The sequence below is a fragment of the Leucoraja erinacea genome, chromosome 26 (genome assembly GCF_028641065.1).
Source record: "Leucoraja erinacea ecotype New England chromosome 26, Leri_hhj_1, whole genome shotgun sequence".
NCBI lineage: Eukaryota > Metazoa > Chordata > Chondrichthyes > Rajiformes > Rajidae > Leucoraja > Leucoraja erinaceus.
In genome coordinates, this window is record NC_073402.1 from 21,665,234 (window position 1) to 21,687,082 (window position 21,849).

At 44.4% G+C, this 21,849-nt stretch overlaps 1 protein-coding gene across 1 annotated transcript in view; it reads left to right on the forward strand.

The window, feature by feature from the left end:
* mfsd2ab (MFSD2 lysolipid transporter A, lysophospholipid b) overlaps positions 1-21,849 on the forward strand; it is a 57,447-nt gene that overhangs the window by 12,490 nt on the left and 23,108 nt on the right. The window contains exons 4-5 of the mRNA XM_055656345.1: positions 16,843-16,975; positions 19,659-19,737. Of these exons, the coding sequence (XP_055512320.1) occupies positions 16,843-16,975; positions 19,659-19,737 (212 nt within the window). The remainder of the gene's footprint in view (positions 1-16,842; positions 16,976-19,658; positions 19,738-21,849) is intronic.

The following is a 21,849-nucleotide window of genomic DNA, read 5'->3' on the forward strand; positions in this document are numbered from 1 at the left end:
ACCGTTAAGGACATTATCTTTAAACTAATTCTGAATTATTAATCTTCTTACTCCTGAATCCTCTTCTTTCACTGCTGTAGATGGATTTTGTTTTCTAGCTTTTAGGGGTACAGCATGGAATCGGGCCATGTTGACCCACTGAGTCCACACTGACCATCGATCACCCGTTCACACTATTTCTTTCTGATCCCACTCCCTGCATGCTACGGGCAGTTTCCAGGGGCTGATTAACCCACAAACCCTCACATCTTTGGGATGTGGGAGGAAATCAGAGGAAACCCATGCGGTCACATTGAGAACATGCAAACTCCATAGAGCCAACAAGCAGCTCTACCAGCTTGCACCAACTGTGCTGCCCTGCTGAGTAACGCTGAGTAATAAGAATACTACTCCGATATTTTGTTCCGAAGCCATTGTGCCTTGCTATCTTCTGACTGTTAAAACCATATAAGGCACTTTCCATTTGTACATTCCTCCATTTCCAAATGCACTCCCTCGATTTGATCACGGTCTAATTTAGCGGTTTTGGAAACGCAGCGCAGAAGCAGCCCTTCGGCCCATTGAGACCGCACCGACCATCGATCCCCGCACACTAACACTATCCTACGCACACAAGGGACAATTTAGATTTATACCAAGACAATTAACCTACAAACCTGTATGTCTATGGAGTGTTGGAGGTAACCTAAGCGGTCATGGGGAGCACGTACAAACTCCGTACAGACAGCACCCATAGTTGGGATCGAACCCGGGTCTCAGACGCTAGGTGGTGTAAGGCAGCAACTCTACCGCTGCGCCGCCCACAGTGGTCATATGTTTCTAGCATCTTTATGAGAACTATCTCATGATTGCATGTTAATTTGGCAGTGTAAGAGCTTTGCAGAGCATTTGCAGTTTGCAATATGTGGACTGGAAGGTTCTAAAGTTGATATTGAATCTCACTGATTCTTAGCAAAGACAAAACATGCTTCCCTGCCAACCCCAGTGAATGAAGGAACATTGCCAGAGAGAGCAGTGTTCACTACTTCCCCTACCTACTTCCAGTTTGATCGACCAAGATAGTTTATTTGTGAAAAGGCGAGTTATTATAGAATTAAGTGATCATGCAAGGGCTCAAAGAGTTATATCCTCGAGGAAATACCGTGGTTTATTTGAAATTGCAGTGAACTGTTTGATATGCTAAAAGTAATTGAACCTCTGCCAAAAAATCTGAGCAAACCTTCAGCGTGCTAATTCTGCTTGTAAAATTAGCTCTGCCTGGCGTATTGGTATGGCTATTGCTGAAATCACTTTCACATCTCTTTTATAAAATTGGAATGTTGAAATGGAAATATTTAGTTTGCTGTTGGGTACTGGTTACAGGCCAGGAGCACCAAAGTTACGGATGGTGGAACACTGGAGGTATTGTATCTGTTGCCCGATGATTCCCTGAACCTAAATGCTACAAACTATTTCAATCAGAAGATGCCCAAGCCCCTCTAAACTTGCTGCCTACTGTGTATCTGAAGAAGGGTCTCGACCCGAGACGTCGCCCATTCCTTCTCTCCAGAGATGCTGCCTGCCCTGCTGAGTTACTCCAGCATTTTGAGTCTATCTTCGACTTAAACCGGCATCTGCAGTTCCATCCTACACACTTTCTGCTTACTATCTTTGGAGAGCCAGCAGAGGCCCAGTGGACTGTAGGGCCTGATTGTCTGCTCCATGATAGGGTGGCTCCGAGAACAGTGGGGGTGGGTGGGCTAATGCCACGTGCACTGGCAGGCAAGTAGATAGGACTCTTTTATGACTTTGAGCTGATGGTTATTGGTGAACTTTTATAACTTTGTCTGACCAAGACACATGGGAACACTGTGTACTGCCTAGGCGAGGTCCGCTGTGTGATTTACTTATTGTATGCAAAGCAAAGCATTTCACTGTACCTAGGTAGATATGGCAATAACGTACAGTATCATTGATTCATTGAATAAAGCCCCATAATCTGTTTGTTTTTCCCCCAGTCATTTTGGTTGACTGTTAATTGTCCTTGAAGAAATACTTGCCTAATGTAAGTTACATGCCAGCATCATCTCCCTAAACTTATGACCTGTGACGCCAAGAAGTACAACAACTTCTGGAACATGGGAACATTCAGGAACATTCTCTCTCTGTGGCGAGAGAAATGGACATTTCAGATCTGTGCATTGTCATCAGAACTGAGCAGAGTCAGAGAAGTGGGTGGAGATGGAGGGAACAAAGGGAATGGCTGACAAGGCGGAGTCTTGGAGAGGACTTGTGGGGTTTCTCTCAGAAAGAGGTGGTAAAGATGAATTGGAAGAGTGTGGATGGGAAAGAGACGGGCAGAACACCATAGGGGTGGGGGTAATGGTTGTTGGAAATGAGCAATACCAGTCTGGAATGACAAATTATTTGAAATTATTACGTTCATTGTTGAGTCTTGAACATTAATGACCCAAGTTGGCAGATGAGGTACTGGTCTTGAAAGTTGTGTTTGAGCTACTTTGATGCCGAAGGGAGATGTTAGAATGGGCATGGGGTGGAACATTAGAGTTACAGGCAATTGGTGCAAATGAATGGAAGTGTTCTTTAAAGTGGTGTCCAATGTAATGGAGGTCACAAGGTGAACACTGAATGCTGTGCATGCAATTAGATAAATTGTAGTTTGATGACTGCTTCACCTGGAAGGAGTATTTGAGACTCTGGGCAATGAAAAGGGAGGAGATACAAGGGAATGGTTTGCATTTCCGAGAGAGCTGGAACTGCAGATGCTGGTTCATACAAAAGCACACAAAATGCTGAAGTAACTTGGTGGGTTCTCAGTCAGTCTGAAGAAGGTGTCACCTATCCATGTTCTCCAGAGATGCTAACTGGTCCACTTAGTTACTCCAGCACTTTGCGTTCTTGCATCTCTTCCCCCTAGTGTGAGAAAAGGATTGTGTTGCTGGAGGGGACGGAGGGAAGAAAGATATTTCCAGTGGTGACGTGGCATTGGGGATGTGAGAATGTGGAGGCTGGTAGGATGGAAGGAGAAGGTAAGGCTTATCCTATCCTTATTCTCCAAGCAGAAAACTGCAGATGCTGGAAATGTGAAATCCTTTTCCATGGTCTTCGATAACAATCAGCACGGGAGCACCTCAAGGCTGCGTGATCAGCCCCCTGCTGTACTCACTCTATACTCATGACTGCATAGCCGGTCATAGTACGAACTCCATCAAGTTCGCTGACGACACCACTGCTGTGGGACGTATCACTGAGGGAGATGAGTCAGAGTATAGAAGTGAGATTGACCGTTTGACCAAATGGTGCCAGCACAATAACCTGGCCCTCAACACCAGTAAAACCAAGGAACTGATTGTGGACTTTGGAATGGGTAGGATGCGGACCCATAGTCCCGTCTATATAAACGTGTCAATGGTGGAGAGGGTCAAGGGCTTCAAATTCCTGGGCGTGCATATCTCTGAAGATCTCTCCTGGTCCGAGAACACTGATGTAATTATAAAGAAAGCACATCAGCGCCTCTACTTCCTGACAAGATTACGGAGAGTCGGTATGTCAAGGAGGACTCTCTCGAACATCTACAGGTGCACAGTAGAGAGCATGCTGACCGGTTGCATCATGGCTTGGTTCAGCAACTTGAGCGCCCAGGAGGTAAAAAGTAGTAAACACTGCCCAGTCCATCATCGGCTCTGACCTCCCTACCATCGAGGGGATCTATCGCAGTCGCTGTCTCAAAAAGGCTGCCATCATCATCAAGGATCCACACCATCTTGGCCACTCACTCATCTCCCTGCTGCCTTCAGGTAGAAGGTACAGGTGCCTGAAATCTGCAACATCCAGGTTCAGGAATAGCTGCTTCCCCATACCCATCAGGCTATTAAACTCAACTCAAACAAAACTCTGAGCATTAATAGCCCATTGCACTTTATCTGATTATTTATGTGTGTGTGTGTGTGTGTGTGTATATATATATATTCAATGGTATATGTTCACACTGATCTGTTCTGTATTTATTGATGTCCACTATATTCTGTTGTGCTGAAGCAAAGCAAGAATTTCATTGTCCTATCTGGGCCACGTGACAATAAAACTCTCTTGAATCTCCCCTCCTTTTTGAAATTGAATTCTCCTGCTTCAGTGATTTGCCTATTATATTGCTATTATAATAGTGGCTTACCTCTGCAATATTTACCAGGACACGCCTTAAAGGAAGTTGCCTCTGGCAAATTTATTTCATCTGTGAAGTGAAAGTTCCCACCTTATAATTATGGTGTGTGGTTAGAGTGTTTCATAATGAATTAACTGCATTTTACGAGGTTAATGTTTCACCCAGAGTTCCGTGTGGACTGGGCATATATTTTCCTTTGATATGTGGGGAAAGTACCTTGTTAATGAACGATATACTGTTGGCTGCTATAAATATATTCTAAGGAAATAATGGATCTAACTAGCAATCACAGAGTGGGGTGCAATAACAATGGTTAGATCACAGCTTTGTGGAAGTCTGAGGAAGGGTCTCGACGTGAAACGTCACCCATTCCTTCTCTCCAGAGATGCTGCCTGGCCCACTGGGTTACTCCAGCATTTTGTTTCTACCCAATCCTTTTCTCCAGAGATGTTGTCTGACCCGCTGAGTTACTCCAGCTTTTTGTGTCGCGTCTCTGTGGAATTGAGTTGTGTGCATTGTACTTCAGGTCACATGTGCAACATTGACGTACTCCCTGCATTGGACATGCATGTGTGATAATATCGCCCTGCACACATGTTGCCAGGAGCATTTAGTCCATGTCATTCTAAAGCTCGGGGGACGTTGGCCATTATCAGATCAACACTACTAACTGGAGAGTGGGGAGATTTAAAGTCTCCCTGAACAAGTGTCTGCTCAGTGCTGTTAATCTCCAGCTGGTAGGTTCTTCCCTCCATATTTATACTTGGATCTGAGTATTATCTTTGCCTTCCATCCGTTGTCAAGACCCTTTAGCCATTTAGAATTTATGTCTGAAGAAGGGACCCAACCCAAAATATCTTCTATCCATTCCTTCCACAGACGTTGCCCGACTTGCTGAGTTGCTCCAACACTTTGTGTGTGTGTGTGCGTGTTTTGCTCAAGATTCCAGCATGTGCAGTTCCTTGTGTCTCTAGAATTAGTCCAGAATGTTGCTGCTTCCTAACGCCATGTTATGGTAATGTCAATGTGCAAATTAAACTTGAGGATGCAACATTAGTCACGGATGTATGCACATGCTGGAATCTTGGACGAGAAGGACGTACCTTTAGAATGGAGATGAGGACGAATTTCTTTAGCCAGAGGGTGGTGAACATGTGAAATTCATTACCACGGACGGCTGTGGAGGCCAAATCATTGGGCATTTGTAGAGTGGAAATTGACATGTTTTGATTAGTAAGAGGGAACGCACACGGTCACGGGGAGAACATAAAAACTCCGTACAGACAGTACCCGTAATCAGTATCGAACCCGGGTCTCTGGTGCTGTAAGGAGGCAACTCTACCGCTGCACCACTGTGCCACAGTACACAATTCTGTGTCACTGAGCCGCTAAATCCGCAGGAAAATCGCTTGCACATCTAATTTTACTGAAACTGGCCCATTGCTCACCAATGAGTGGCACAGTGGCACAGCTGGTGGAGCTGCTCCCTCACAGCACCTGAAACCCAGGATCAATCCTGACCTTGACTACTGTCGGTGTGGAGTTTGCACGTTCTCCCTGTAAATTTTCTCTGGGTGCTCTTGGTTTCCTCTCTCATCCAAAAGATGTGCAGGTTTGCAGTTTAATTGTCTTCTGTGAATTGCCCCTCGTGTGTAGGGAGTGGATGCAAAAGTAGGATAACATAGAACTACTGTGAACACATGATCGGTGGTCGGCAGGAACTCGGTGGGCCGAAGGGCCTGCTTCCATGTTGTATATTTCGATACAATTCAACTCCTTCATTGAGCGTCATTAAGGTGACATCAATTTGAATATTCAATGAGGTGCCAAATGAAAAATATAATTTAAAATTAATGCAAATTCCAAAACAAACTCATGAAATGAGCACAGAATCCTTTTGTTGAGAAATTTGTAGTATAGCTTGGAAATCTAATTTCTTGTTCAGTTATTTTAAATAAGTTGCAGTGCACATATTTTGGTGTACGGTTCAGCTGATGTGGCACATGATGATTGGGCTGCATGCGGTGAGCCTGATTCAAGATCTAAATGTCACCTCCTGCAGATGTTAAATTGGCCGTGGGGCACTGGCAGACTTGCACAGCCTTTCAAACCACCCAATTACACACGCACAAGATACATGTTGTCTGTGTCGTAACATTAAAGGAAATACGACAGACGTGCCATTTGATACCTGTACGTTGAATCGGGCAGCAGATCTTAATCTGACCCCTTTCCTTTGAATGCTGACAAAGCAAAAAAAATTTGTACATTTTTTTCAAAATTTTAAGTAGACATATTTTAGTGTTGATTTTTAAGAATGTCAGGGAAGGAACTATAGATGCTGGTTTAAACCGAAGATAGACACAAAAAAAAGCTGGAGTACCTCAGCGGGTCAGGCGCTGAAGAGCCGTGTCAAAACGTTACTTATTCCTTCTCTCCAGGGTTGCTGCCTGACCCGTTGATTTACTCCAGCTTTTTGTGTCTATCTTTGATTTTTAAGAAGGTTTTTTTATTATTGATGTTTTTTAATTTCAATAAGCAAAGCAGAGTTGAGCCTGCTGGAAAGGGTTCCAAAACTACACTCATGTGGAATTAGTTAAATGATATTTGGAGTATTTACTAAACCTTGAGCCAAGTAGTGCAGTATGCAGGAGGAGCACACTGTGTACTTGCGTTTTGACTTGACTAAATGAAGCTAAATAGCAAGTTGTATCCTTTACATCGGCGAGACCAAACGTAGACGAGGCGACCGTTTTGGCAAGCACTTGGGCTCGGTCCGCCGAGGCCTGCCAGATCTCCCGGTTGGGAACCATTTTAACTCTCCTTCCCATTCCCATACTGACCTTTCCGTCCTGGGCTTCCCCCATTGCCCAAGTGAGACCATAGGCAAACTGGAGGAACAGCACCTTACATTTCCCTTGGATAGCTTAAAACCCAACATTAGGAACACTGAAATGTCCAATCTTAATCAACAACCCACCCATCACCCCCACTTTTCCCCCCTTTTCTTTGCCCTACCCAGGTACGCACCCATTTCTCTACTTTCCCTACTTACCCCCTTCCCTTTTCTCCCCCTCCGTGTCCATTTCCACCTATATATCCCTTCCTCTAGCTTCACATTTCACTTCTCTTCTTGCCTTATTCAGTCGCCTTTATCCGCCCATCTGTCAATAAAAAACTCCTCGCAATTGTATCCACCTATCGCTTGCCCAACTTTGTGTTCCCGCCTTTCTAGTTTTCTAACCCCCCCCCTTTTCTCCGTTCCCCCCCCCCCCCCCCCCCCCCCTTTTTTCCAGCTTTCTCCCCTCCCCCCTTTTTTCCAGCTTTCTCCCCTCCCCTCTTTCAGCTTTCTTCACTCCCCCTCTTTTCCAGCTTTCCTCATCCCCGTCTTTTCCAGCTTTTGTCCCCTCCCTTCTTTTCCTGTTTCCTTCCCCCCCCCCCCCCCTTTTCCAGCTTTCTCTCACCCCCCCCCCCCCCCCCCCCCCCCCCCCAAAACGGTCTAAAGAAGCATATTTCTCTGCAACTTTCTGTGTAGAATTCCACAAGTCCACCTCTTAGTGGTGAAATTCTCCTCGTCCTCGTCCTAAGAGTCTTACTCCATATCCTAAAGGGCCTGTCCCACTTGGGCGATTTTTTCAGTGACTGTCATCGTCCTGGCAGGTCACTGAAAAACTGGCAACTGGACCCCCCCCTACGACAATGTCTACAACAACCTACCCCCTGGTCGACAGCAAACTATTGACAACCAACGACCCATAGGACGTCCACCTACAACAACCTATGTCCACCCGGATAAGCTACAACAAGGTGACAATTCAGTTGCTGGTACCTGTCGCCGGTTGACGCCAACGAAATTCGCCAATGGAATTCGCCGAAAGCCGTAGGGAGTCGCCAATGAAACTCGCCAAAATCAGCACCGGCGACAACCTATGTCACCCTAGCGACAGCACCACGTCAGGCTATGACCGTTGGCGTCGAACCCATGGGTGCCGACTGTCACCAAAAGGTTTTGAACATTTCAAATCCAGCGGTGACCAGAAAAAAGGTACGACTCTTTGGGCGACTGTGGAGCCCATAGAGGCGACACCCCGGCGACCATGTGGCAACAGCCTAGTTTCCTGTAGTTGCCTAAAAAGCCTGGGACGGGCATTAGACTGTGACCCCCCCCCCACTTTATACTAGACTATGCCAATCCTAGCCAAGGGGACACCCACTCTGCATGCAGTCTGCCTGGGCTTGCCATAAGTTTGTACAGTAGATTTTGAGGTCAAAGTGAAATCAAACAACGCTGTCACCTGGGAACCGGGTGACCTGCCATTTATAAGTGAAGAGAAATTGGGACTTTGTGATTTTGTTAACAAAAATTCTGGGGGTTTCAAATTTTAAAACTCTGCTAACCTGGAAGCAAGCTTAATATTTTGAACATAATGGTCCTTTTTGATATTTTTCTTAACAGTATAGTTGGATTGATTTTCATTACCCAATCCGTGAAACTAATCCTTCCTGCAAATTTAGATGAGCGATGATTAATGGAGATTAAATATCACTCATTTAGATATTGGTAAAGCATGTTTGCCCACAAACATGGGGCAAGTAAGAATTTAATTTGATCCTGTTTATATCCAGTGAATGTGACAAATAAATACTCTTGCAATCGGTTCCCGAATTACGTTCAGTCTCTGAATTTATAATGTGGTCTGGGATTTCCAATTTAAATATCAGAGTTGGCGTCCACGTGTTTCATGTCCATTTAACCTCGTTGCTCTCAAGTTACACCTAAGCTTGGTCTGACTGTGACATAGCACACGTTGATCTATTAAAACCAGCTCGATGTCCTGAGCCTGTCGCCTAAGCAGGATTGCGGGGGGTGGGGGGAGAATTTCCTGCACTCCCCGTTCTCTCTATGCATGGTTTGTTCTCCGGGTCGCTCCGCGGCACAAAGTGGTTGGAGGAAAGCCGGGAAGAGAGGGGGAGGAGAAAGGAGGGTGTGTTCAACACGCTATCAGTCTCAGCCAACAGCAAGTGATCCCAGCTGTGGGCTGTTGATGGAATGTGCTGTAGCAACTCAAGGTTACATTCGGTCAAACACGATGCCCGATATGCACAGTATGGGCAGATTTAGAGGCATATTCTCTGTATGACCACAGTGTAGTGTTCTAATTTAGAGGCATATTCTCTGTATGACCACAGTGTAGTGTTCTAATTCTTTTTTTTAAGTCACTTTTTATCTATCTGCAAAAGGGTTTTTGGATTTGGGGCTTTGCTCTATTGGCCCCCTGAGTGAAGACATTTCTCATAATCTCGGTCGTAAATGTCTTACCCCACATCCTGTAGCAACCGTCTTTTCCCCGCACCCCCATCCTAGCCAAGGGAAACCACCTACCCACTTCCAGTACGCTGAGCCTTATCAGAATCTACTAGATGTTATCGTTTGATGTGAATGCATCTGTGTACACGTAGAATGGGACTTCAATTTTCATTTCACCGTGCCTTGTGACTTGTGACAATAAAGTATTCCAATTTGGGAGCCTGACTCTTGTCATTGTCAACAGGAGGGTTTAGGATTTAGTTTCCAAAAGCACAATTTTTTTTTTTAAGTGAGACAATGCAACAGAACAGAAAAGTACTTGCAGCCGAGCAAAGGAGGGGGACTTGGAACGAACCAACGTGTGCAAAAGCAAACTTTTATGACTGCATCTGATTTTAATCATTCCGATACAACTTAATTTATATTCGAAACAGGCTGAGAGAGCATTACACACTGCAAGAGTTTTATTGGTTTGACTGTAGTGTTTTGTTCAGCAATTACTTGCAAAGAGTCATCACCTTTTTAGTAGCAGAATACACAAGCCATGTGGCAATAGACGACAATACACGTGTGAAGGGAAATAAATGCAGTTTAATCAAACTGAGTAAGGTGGGAGGCCAGAGGGGAATTGGTTATTCAAATATTGGTTTAAAAATCATTGTAAGTGAACCAATAAAAACGGAAAAAGGTTCCGCAGTACAAAGAACGGGCCATCAATGCTGGTGCCCACCACATCCTTGTACTGACAGGGAGCACATCCACAGCATCAATGCTCAACAGCTCTTTCATTCCACACATTGGCAGATTGATCTCCATGGTGTAGGAAGGAACTGCACTGCTGGTTTAAACCGAAGATAGACACAAAACGTTGGAGTAATTCAGCGGGTCAGACAGCATCACTGGAGAAAAGGAACAGGTGACGTCTCGTGTCCGAAGAAGTGTCCCGACCCGAAACGTCACCCATTCCTTTTCTCCAGAGATGGTGTCTGACCATCTGAGTTACTCCAGCTTTTGGTGTCAATCTTCATCTCCATGGTATCAGGAAAAGCAGACGTCTTCAGCAAAGTGGTGACCTTTGAATTACCTCACACAGAACACATGCACGCTCTTACATATCCATGGACTTTAGCAAAGCCTTTGACAAGATCCTGCATGGTGGCCATTTCTTGGAGGTTGGACCACATGGGAGTCGGGTTAAGTTAGCCAATTCAATACAAAATTGTCTCCGGGGAAGTAGTCGGAGGCTGTTATTCAGATCACAAGCCTGTGACCAGTGATGTGCCACAGGGATCAGTGGGGGTGGGGGCCCATTGTTGTTTATCATCTATATTTAAGTTTTGGATGAAAATGTTGTTAACATGATTAGTAAGTTTGTCGATGATGCCCACATTGGTGATGTAGTGGACGGTGAAAGAGGGTTGCACAAGGATCCAGATAAGCTGGGGAAGTGGGCCAAGAAATGGCAAGTGGTATTTAACTCTGACCAGTGCGAGATGTTGCATTTTCAAAAGTAATACCAAGGTAGAACTTGCACAGTAAATGGTCGGGTCTTAGAAAGAGTTGTAGAATAGAGAGATCTGGGGGGTGCAGATACATGGTTTACTGAAAGGGATGACGTGGTTAGGGTTGCGTTTGTTCATGCTTGCCTTCATCGGTCAGAGCTTTGAGAACAGCATTTGGGACGTCATGTTACAATTGTACAGGTTGTTGATGAAACCATGCTTGGAGTGCTGTGTGCATTTCTGCTTGCCCAGCTGGAGGAAGGATGCCATTAAGCTGGGCAGGGTGCAGAGGAAATTCATGGAGATGTTACTGGGGCTGGAGGGCTTGAGTTTTCAGGAGTTGGGGCTGTTTTCACTTGTGTGTAGCAGGTTGGTATAGGAGGTTAGGGGTGCTCTTATAGAGGTACATACAATCATGAGGGTGTACACATGAATGAATTAATACTTTATTGTCACATGTGAAAATTCACAGTGAAATCCTTTGCTTGCATTGCGAAGGTATGCAAATGTCTCCACGTAAGGGGGCTGACAAAGTATTTTTCCCAGGTGAGGGGAAGCTAAAACTAGAGACCATAGATTTAAGCCTAGAGTGGAAGGATTTAAAAGGAACATGGGGGGCAATTTTATTTCACACCGTGTGCCTGGAGGCAACATTTTTCACACAGGATTGTGCAGCTATGTTGAACAAGTTGCTAGAGGAAGTGATAGGTACAATTACAACATTTAAAAGATGCATGGACGAGTAGGCGTATAGGTTTGGAACAATATGGGCCAAATGCAGGCATGTGGGATCAGCTTGATCAGCACGGATGAGTTGGGCCGAAGGGCCTGTTTCCCTGCTGGGCTCCTCTATGAGCCTAAGAGCAGAACAACATCCAAAATCTCTGTTGATATACATAGGAAGCCAATGTTTTCCCCAATCTTGTTTGTTGCTCTTCCTCTGCCCTTCAAGTAAGTATCCATTTTCCTTCTGAATATCACAGTTGAATCTGCCATTTCACATCGCGCAATGCAGGATCTAGAAACTTATTGTGTGTGCTTTAAGGTTTTCTTGTGTAACTTTAGTTTTTTTGCTTAATCACCAAAGGAAGTAAATGTAAATCATGTTCTCACAAAAGTAGAATTTGACACCAGAGTCAATAGTGTAGGAAGACTTTCCTTGGGTCAAAATCGCATCCCTCTTTCTGAAGAAGGGTTTCGGCCCGAAACGTTGCCTATTTCCTTCGCTCCATAGATGCTGCTGCACCCGCTGAGTTTCTCCAGCACTTTTGTCTACCTCCCTCTTTCAATGCTTGGGACAGGTGTCTCGGGGGAGGGGAAGTAATACGCCAGGCCTGTGATACAATGAACGAACGAACTATCAGTCCATGGAAAACTATGTGCAAAATGGGTTATTCGTTATTCGCACTTTTTAAGATGCAACTGGGCCTCTAGAACGTGCCTCGTTTTATTGTGTATGTAGAACTTTTGAGAATTATGCAGTGTAGAAAGAGGTGCCTCCCAACATCAAACTCTTTCAGCATAAAACTGATCCCCCACCCTCCCCTGATACCGTTCAAATGTTCCCTCAATGTTAATCCAGTTTCTTTGAAAAGTTGAATTTGCTTTCACCGCCCTGGCAGACAATAATCGGAAGACAGAGACGCAGTCTGTAGTTCAGCCAATTTGCAAAGCACCGGGAGGGATGAGGCTCCTCAGGAATAATAATTCTCCTTTCGAGATGCCCGTTATGGGACACCGCACATTTAAATTGCACTGTGAAATGGCGTTTACTTCAGCTTAACTTGTTGGCTTCTGTGCTGCAAATCATTGCTTTCAGTTTAATGCTATTTAAAAAAAATATCAAGTGCCATTTATAGCCAATTCATTGATGTAGCTGGGCTGTATCGGTGGGGGTTCTGGTTTTATCCCTTTGTCTGGTTTTGCTCTCCCTTGAGGTGAATGGAGTATGATGTAAAGCAGACTGCAATAGCAGCAGTATGCCCGGTTGAGTCCGTTTTTTGATGATTAGGTGAGACTAAAATGTCTCTCGTTGTGCCGTTTTTAATCAAGACGCATTCTAGAATATAAAGCTGGGTAGATTTAAAGAATGCATTTTTTGCTGCCTTATTACCACCCTTGACTCATTTGTAAATATCTGAAGATGGATTTAATTTTCTAAGCATTGTGCAGAGCTGGTGTTAACCCCGAGGTAATAAAAAGGAAGCGCAGATGCTGGTTTATACCGAAGATAGGCACAAAATGCTGGAGTAACTCAATGGGTCAGGCAGCATCTCTGGAGAAAATAGATAGGCGACGTTATGAGTTGGGACGACTATAGTGAAACAGTGTGGAAACACGCCCCTTCAGCCTATGCGCCCACACTGGCCCACAATGTCCCAGCTACACTAGTCCCACTTGCCTTCCCTTGGTCCATATCCCTCCAAACCTGTCCTATCCATGTACCGAGAAGGGTCCCGGCCCAAGACATAATCTATTTATTAATCCTATGGTGTCTGCCATTGGTAACAAGTAAAGTGTTAGTAGTGAGAGTGTGTGTTTATTTTCCTAAAGGGCGGTGATTTATTTTCATTCTCACCACCGCAAAAACAAATGCAGTCTTTTTGAGCTCTGTGTTGGCAACAAAGTGATGGCCACCAGCCCAGCTGGTGCAGGGAATGCTCTCTCCCTTCGCTTGCAGCCACACACTCACTTTGCACTCCAGTCCTTATTTGGTAAAGTGGGATACTTGGATATTTGGGAACAAGTTGCCCGTACTTGGCCTTGATTCATCACTAATAGAGGACCAAAAAAACCAGGGCTGCTTCAGATCCATGTTGCCTGGATTTCCATCTTGTGCCTACGTAAATTATTCTTGATGTGAAAAATGCCTAAGAGTCTATTTCTAAAACAAAATAATGTTTACTTGTGCAGTATCTGTGGTGTGGGAAATAGAGTCAGTGTTTCAGATTGATGACCTTTCATGAGAATGCAACATTCTACTGGAAGTCCAACCATTTTAGCACTTCTCTCAATTTTGGTCATGTTTCTTGCCACAACCTTGTCGGTGGTGCCAGTTTTGTGTTGCGGGGTGTATTGGAAGACCTGTGTGTCATTGCTCACTTCTAGGACAGGGTGGAAAACAATGTGCAGAGGCAAGCATCAGGCTTGGTACGATTCATAAAGCTTTCAATGGTCCTTTTAGGTGTGTTAATCATCTTGCCTCTAGAATTTCATGTCTGAAGTTATGAATGACACGGCCATCTGAGACTTCAATGCAACAATGGGACCATTCCATTGGGTGGGGGGGAGGTCGCCTTCACCACCACCACCAGCATAACTATTTGTGCTCCACCTTCAGGGATATCTCCCACCCACCCATATCTCCCTCCATTCATCAACATTCTCTGGGGCCCAACCATTTACTGTGCATGTCCTCCCCTTAGCTGAGCTTCCAAAATGCAACACATCGTACTTGTCGGGATAAGATTCCACCGGGCACAGCTCAAATCTCAGTCGCACCTAATCTAACCAGGGTGATGTTTCTCATAGAAGAGCCAGCATGTACATTGTTCAAGTTCACTTGCACTGGTTTCTGCTGAATATCCTGATGGAGGGTGCAACAGTGCAGCATGTGGAGGAACTCTGCCAACCACACCTCCTGGATTCCCCTCTGTAGATCTGTAGGGAAACACGACTTGTGTTATGACAGTGGCCAGTGACATCAACGAGGCAAAATTAAGTCCACTTTTTTTTTAAATGAAAGTTTACCAGTTAAAATGTTGTGCCTTTTTTTGGGTTTAACGGTTGTTTTTTACAATTAATGTTCTCAGATGCTTCCTCTGTCCTATTGGTCACACACAGTGTGGTGCAGAATGTTTCAAACACAGTTGCCCCCTTGTTACAACAGAACGATGCTGCATTCTTCATCTTTGGAATGCATTGGATTCAAAAGTAATAAGCCATCACTGTATGACGTGCAGTTAACTCTGAATTCATGTCCTAACACAGTCTAAAATGTTTTGTAGATCTGTACAAGCTGGTCAGAAGGGTATAGGAATTCTACGAGATGTGGGCAAAAGTTAGTTCATTTTCCAAATCTGTTGTCTGGCTTTGTATCTTGATCTGTGTTTGGCTCCCAGCTCGACATCAATCTGAGCAATCATTCAAGATCTTTTTCATTCAGTGGGTAGTGGGTGTATGGAACAGGCTGCCAGATTAAGTTATTTAGGCAGATGCTATAAACAGCATTTAAGTCAGTTGGACAGGTAGGTGGATTGGAAAGGTTTAGAGGGATATGGGCCAAACACTGGCAAATGGGACTCGCTTAGATAGGGCATCTTGGTCGGCATGGACGAGTCGGGCCGAAGGGCCAGTTTCCATGCTGTGTGACTATGACTCTAACTTGCTGTGATCTACTGGGTAAAAATATTAACCATATTTAGTGCTGGAATAGGCATGACAATCGAGGTTATGAGTCACACTTGGTGAAAATTAGCTCACTTCAGCTGGGCCTACTGTTACACTGCAACTGGCTGCTTAATCGCTGCTGAAACGCAGCGTGTTTGGCATTCCATTGTGAGCTGGTACATGGAGCGTTATTTATGGACCAAGTGCTCGGTGACAAATGGTAACTTGGACACGGTAGCTCACTTTAGGGAGGAGGAAGTGAATGGGTGGAAACATTTTCAAATGGGGAGGGGTGGGGGACAACAAGATTTCCAAATACAAATTTCAAATGTTTGAATTCTTATCATTTAATTGAATTCCTCATAATTGTTATTGGTGTCTCTCACACATTTAGATGTTAATGTGGAACATTATTGCCCACAGAATGTGCTGTGTCTGCCAATGCATTTAGCCTGAGGTTACTTGAATAGCTCTGACCATGTGGAAATACAGGTGTTCCCCAGGTTGCAAGCACTTGATCTAAGAACTGACAACCGAGCCTTTAAGAAGACCGGTGCGGTCTATTTGCCCGCTGCTGAGTGGCAGTTTGGTGCACTTCTGCATTGTGGAAACTTGGCCGTGGTGATATCTGAACGGTTTGGTTAAACGCACTCATTTAATTACACGCTGCCCTTGGTTGGCCTATGGTTTTTATTTAAATATATTGCCGGGTGCCTACATTTCCGACTTGTAAACTGGTCAGAACCTGACCTAACCTGCAGTAACAAAACCTGAAACTAGAATTGCCTTGAGCAATTGTTTCATAATCGCCATATGCATCATTTGTTGTATGACGTGTGTGTGTGTGTGTGAGATGCCTCTTTACAGAAACTTAGCTGCTCTGCCACAAATCTGACTTAAGTACTTGTTGAGTGTCCTCTTGACCCTTGTCTGACAGTTGTGACCAGTGGAATTCATAGCCACTGGCGGCTGTAGAGGCCAAGTCAATGGATATTTTTAAGGCGGAGATTGACAGATTCTTGATTAGTAAGGGGATTACGAGGAGAAGGCAGGAAACTGGTTCTTCTTCTTCTTGCGTATGGCGTGCACAGCCTAAAGTTGTAGGACAACTTGTTCTATTTGATCTTATTTGATTGTGCTACTAGGTTGATTGCATTGGTTGAAACAGGGCGGACCACGTGGAGGTTGCAATCTCCCACCCCAAACTGGGGTTGAGACGGAAAGATAGATCAGTCATGGTTGACTGGTGGAGTAAACTTGATGGGCTGAATGGCCTATTTCTGCTCCTAGAACTTATGAACCATCGTTACAGAGAGTAATGAAACAAGCATGGCAGTATAGCTGGTTTGCGTAATTCATTGTAAAAGCACAACGTGGAACTTGGGCCGGCAATGGGAAATATTAGCTCAATAGAACAAACAGAAGATTAAGTTGCACATTAAGCTAAATTAAAAAGTTGTTTTTCCTGTTTTTGCTTCCAGGATAATTTGCTCGACACCGTTTGCAGTAGCCTCTTACTTTCTCCTGTGGTATGTACCAGATGGAAATCTATCCGAGGTTGGAAAAATCTTTTGGTACTTGATCTTCTACTGCTTGTTTCAGACGATGCAAACAGTAAGTACTTCACAAGGGAGGTCGCTATTACCCATGTGATTCAAGGGGCTGTCCCACTTGGGTGTCATTTGCACGTCTCGAAGGTGACGCGCGAAGATTTTGTGAACCACAAACTCCTGGGGTGCTGCGCGCTACAGCGTGTCACTGCCTACGCCTCCACGCCTCACCAAGCGCCATGCGCGCATAATGCACGCCATGCGCTCATCACGTGCACGTCATGACGCGTAAATGATGTCACGTAAATGACGCGCAAAAATACCCCCAAGTGGGACAGGCCCTACAGTGACACGTGGAACTAAATTTTAATTCAATAAGAATGACCCCAGTTCCTCGGTTACTGGGCTAGCATAAGGGTTTATTTTTTGAACTGTGGTGTATGCTGCTGCACGTATCTCAGCTTTCATCCAGAAAGGTCACTCAGCCCTTAGTGGTGCCTGTTATTTTGCGGAGTAAGGGGGATGAGGCGACAGGCAGGATGGCTGATGCCATATTTAGGGTTTTGCTTTCAGTGTTTACGAAGCTGAAACTGATCCAGTCTATGCCACGATCAGCTCCAGAGATATTCCATTGCCAATGCCAGGAATACCAGTCTGCTTCTGAAAATTCATTACCTGCCGCACCATAATTTGCGACCAAGATGCGCCTATAGACTTTTTTCCCCCCACCTGCTTGACTTGGCTGACCATGTATTATCTTTGGGTTGGTGCTGTCTAACTTTTGGGGGAAATTACATCTATTTTTATGGGTAAACATGAGACTCAATGCTTCTACTGTGTGAATAATGTTTCCTATTATTCCAGAGTGAGAAAGCAACAAGGTCCAGATGGTGAAGAAGCTGGTGTATTAGACCCTCTTCTCCAGAAATGGATCTGTTTACATAGGTTAGCCACATTGGTTCAATTTGTAGCAACTGCCCAGCACTGCTATAACGGCAAGTAGCAGTAAAGGCAGATACAATCACTACGTTTAAGAAACATTTAGACAGGTACATGGATAGAACAGGTTTAGAAGAATACGGGCCAAACATAGGCAGGTGGGACTAGTGTTAACATAGAAATATAGGAAATACGTGCAGGAGGAGGCCATTTGGCCCTTCAAGCCAGCACTGCCATTCATTGTAATCATGGCTGATCATCCATAATCAGTAACCCGTGCCTGCCTTCTCCCTTGATTCCGCTAGCCCCTAGAGCTCTATTTAACTCTTTTAAATTCATCCAGTGAATTGGCCTCTACTGCCTTCTGTGGCAAAGAATTCCACAAATTCACAACTCTCTAGGTGCAAATGTTTTTTTTTCTCATCACAGTTTTAAATGGCCTCCACTTTATTCTTAGACTATGGCACCTGGTTCTGGACTCACCCAACATTGGGAACATTTTTCCTGCATCTAGCTTGTCCAGTCCTTTTATAATTTTATACGTTTCGATAAGATCCCCTCTCATACTTCTAAATTCCAGTGAATACAAGACCAGTCTTTCAAATCTTTCCTCATATGACATTCCCGCCATCCCGGGGATTAATATCGTGGGATGGAGGGAATGGCCGGGGATTAATTGGACTTCACTGCCTCAATAGCAAGGATGTCCTTCCTCAAATTAGGAAACTAAAAACAGCACACAAGTGTTGGTGCCTGTTCCAGCTCTCAAATTTTGGTTCGTCTTTTGCTCCCAACTAATTTCAGATGTAGAATCGATACTTCATTGGGTTCTCAGTTTGGTATTTAATAGTGCTCCACTGACTAATGATACCAGCTCAGCAGCTTGCAGTTTCCATCACATCACTCCTTCTATAGTGTGATACTAAACATGTTGTCCAAGACCCATAGGCACTCGTTAGAAAGACCAATAAAGTGTAGCACCAGCAGAAACGTTCAACATTCTATTAAAACTTGCAATGTTATGCTGTGTATGTTGCATATTTAGTATATTATGGTTATGTGTACCGAGGTACAGTGACAAGCTTTTGTTTGCATGCTATCTAGTTGGAGAAAAGACCATGCATGAATACAACAAACAGTTCACGGATAAAGGGGTATTCCGTGCAAGGTTTAACCCTGAAGTTCGCTAATGCCCCTGTCCCACTTAGGAAACCTGAACGGAAACCTCTGGAGACTTTGCGCCCCACCCAAGGTTTCTGTGCGGTTCCCGGAGGTTGCAGGTGGTTGCCGGAAGTTGCAGGTAGTGGAAGCAGGTAGGGAGACTGACAAAAACCTCCGGGAACCGCACGGAAACCTTGGGCGGGGCACGAAGTCTCCAGAGGTTTCCGTTCAGGTTTCCTAAGTGGGACAGGGGCATAAAGGTCCGATTAAAGATTGTTCAAGGGTCTCCAATGTGGTACGCGGTAGGTCAGGACCACACTCCAGCTGATGCAGAAAGTTCTTATCAATGAATTCTGAACAGTGAATCAAGATTGTTCAGGTCATTTTTGATTCTCCTCATTGTCACTTACAATATCATAACACCTTGGATTAAGTCATCTTTTACAAATGCTGCAGATTAAAGTTTTTTTGATTTTAATATATTTGTTGTTCAACTACATGGTCCTCTGGTTTTATTTTCCTTCAGTTCTTCATTATTCCTCTTGGATTTTAGATGCTGTGTTGCGACGTCAACATGCAGATGATAAAATTCACTGATTATACATAAAGCTTGTGTTTGCAAATAAATTATTCCATTTTGGTCCTAGTGCTTCCACGTTCCCTACTCTGCGCTTACAATGTTCATAAGCACAGACCAGAAGGAGAGGGACTCTGCAACTGCCTATCGTGAGTAAGCCTTGTTTTGCCGTGGTTTTTAGTTGATGTTAGCTTTTCTGAGAAGAGCCTGATTCATTGGAGCATTTGCTTTTGACAGCAGCTATTAATACCCAAAAAAAACAAATTATGAATCATTGAATCATTGCGGCATAGATGGTAGGAATTTATCGCATTGAATCCAGTCTGACATGGTAAGAGAGTGTCTGGCCTCCAGCACCTTTGCTGAATATTCTTCCTAATTCCTTTTTGAGAAACACCATTTTAATCTATTCAAGAAGGAACTGCAGATGCAGGAAAATTGAAGGTACACAAAAATGCTGGAGAAACTCAGCGGGTGCAGCAGCATCTATGGAGCGAAGGAAATGGGTAACGTTTCGGGCCGCATTTCAGTTCCTCCAGCATTTTTGTGTACCTACCATTTTAATCTAGTTCTGTTTCCCCTGATTACACCTCGTTGCAGATCGGAGGCGGCACAGTAGTGCAGCGGTAGAGTTGCTGCTTTGCAGCACCAGGGACCCAGGTTCGATCCCAACTACGGGTGCTGTCTGTAGGGAGTTTCTATGTTCCTCCTGTGACTGGGTTTTTTCTCTCGGTGCTCAAGTTTCCTCCCACATTCCAAAGCCGTGCATGTTTCTAGGTTAATTGGCTCATGTAAATTGTCCCTAGAGTGTAGGATAGAACTAGTGTAGGCTGATCACTGCAGTCTGGATCGAACCCTTGTCTCTGGCCCTGTAAGGCAGCAATTCTACTGCTGCACCACAGTGCCGCCCGTTAGATTGTGTATCCCATTTTGTTTGTCTGATCAAAATGTTTCACTCTACACTGCATTAAATTCCCCGTTTATTTTGACTTTCAAGCAGATTTTGAAACTACGTCCTTTATACTGCAAGTCATCAGTTCATGGCCAAGGAACACAATTATTCTGATCCCAGTCTCTGCATTGCATTTATGCAAAACTGTCTCGGACTAGAAATGAGCATTCGCCACTGCTTTGCTTGCCCCTGGGCCAACATCTTCTGTGTGTTGACACTGGCGCTGTGATTTTGTAACAAAGTCTGTGGCCGATTATCAGCCCCTTTTGGATAGTCCCTTGGCTGTCATTGATCTATTTGTTGTCTCAAAAAGATCACAATCAAGTCGGCTACCATGATTTGCCTTTAACTAGTTCATGCTGCATTTTTTTTACAATGCACATGCACCCACATGTCTGATTTTATCTCTGATTGTTGCTACTAACAGCAATCCTACTACCAGATATGACTGATATCCGACTGACTGATATAGACATAGAAAATAGGTGCCGGAGTAGGCCATTCGGCCCTTCGAGCCTGCACCGCCATTCAATATGATCATGGCTGATCATCCAACTCGGTATCCTGTTTCTGCCTTCTCTCCATACCCCCTGATCCCTTTAGCCACAAGGGCCACATCTAACTCCCTCTTAAATATAGCCAATGAACTGGCCTCAACTACCTTCTGCGGCAGAGAATTCCAGAGATTCACCACTCTCTGTGTGAAACAGGTTTTCCTCATCTCGGTCCTAAAAGATTTCCCCCTTATCCTTAAACTGTGACCCCTTGTTCTGGACTCCCCCAACATCGGGAACAATCTTCCTGCATCTAGCCTGTAGATGCTAATTGATTCTTGCTACCATTTTGCATGAGTGTGTGAAATGTGATTATAATAAATGTTCTGGCATCAACCCTGTATAGCATAAATTAGGTCAAACTCTTCATAATATTTACCTTGCACAGTTCAGCAATGTAGCTAACTTATCCACCTTAAATACGTATTTGTCTACTTTCGAAGACTACTCTCTCTCTCTCAACATTTGTCTATCCAGTCAGTATCTTGACTACGATCTCTTTTACTGTGAATTATATACCATCTTCTGAAGAGCAGATGCAAAGTACTCACATGGAAACTGCATTACTGTCGTATATGGATGCATCAGTCCACAAACATAATCTCTCTACCCATTTACTCTTTGCACACCGATGCTTACTTTTGGCTTTTAAACATTACATGCAAATTTAATCCTGGACTTTGTAACCCTTTTTCCTTTTTTCCCCTGTCCATTTTTGGTCATTCTATCTTGGTCCCACTTGTAGTGTTATAAAT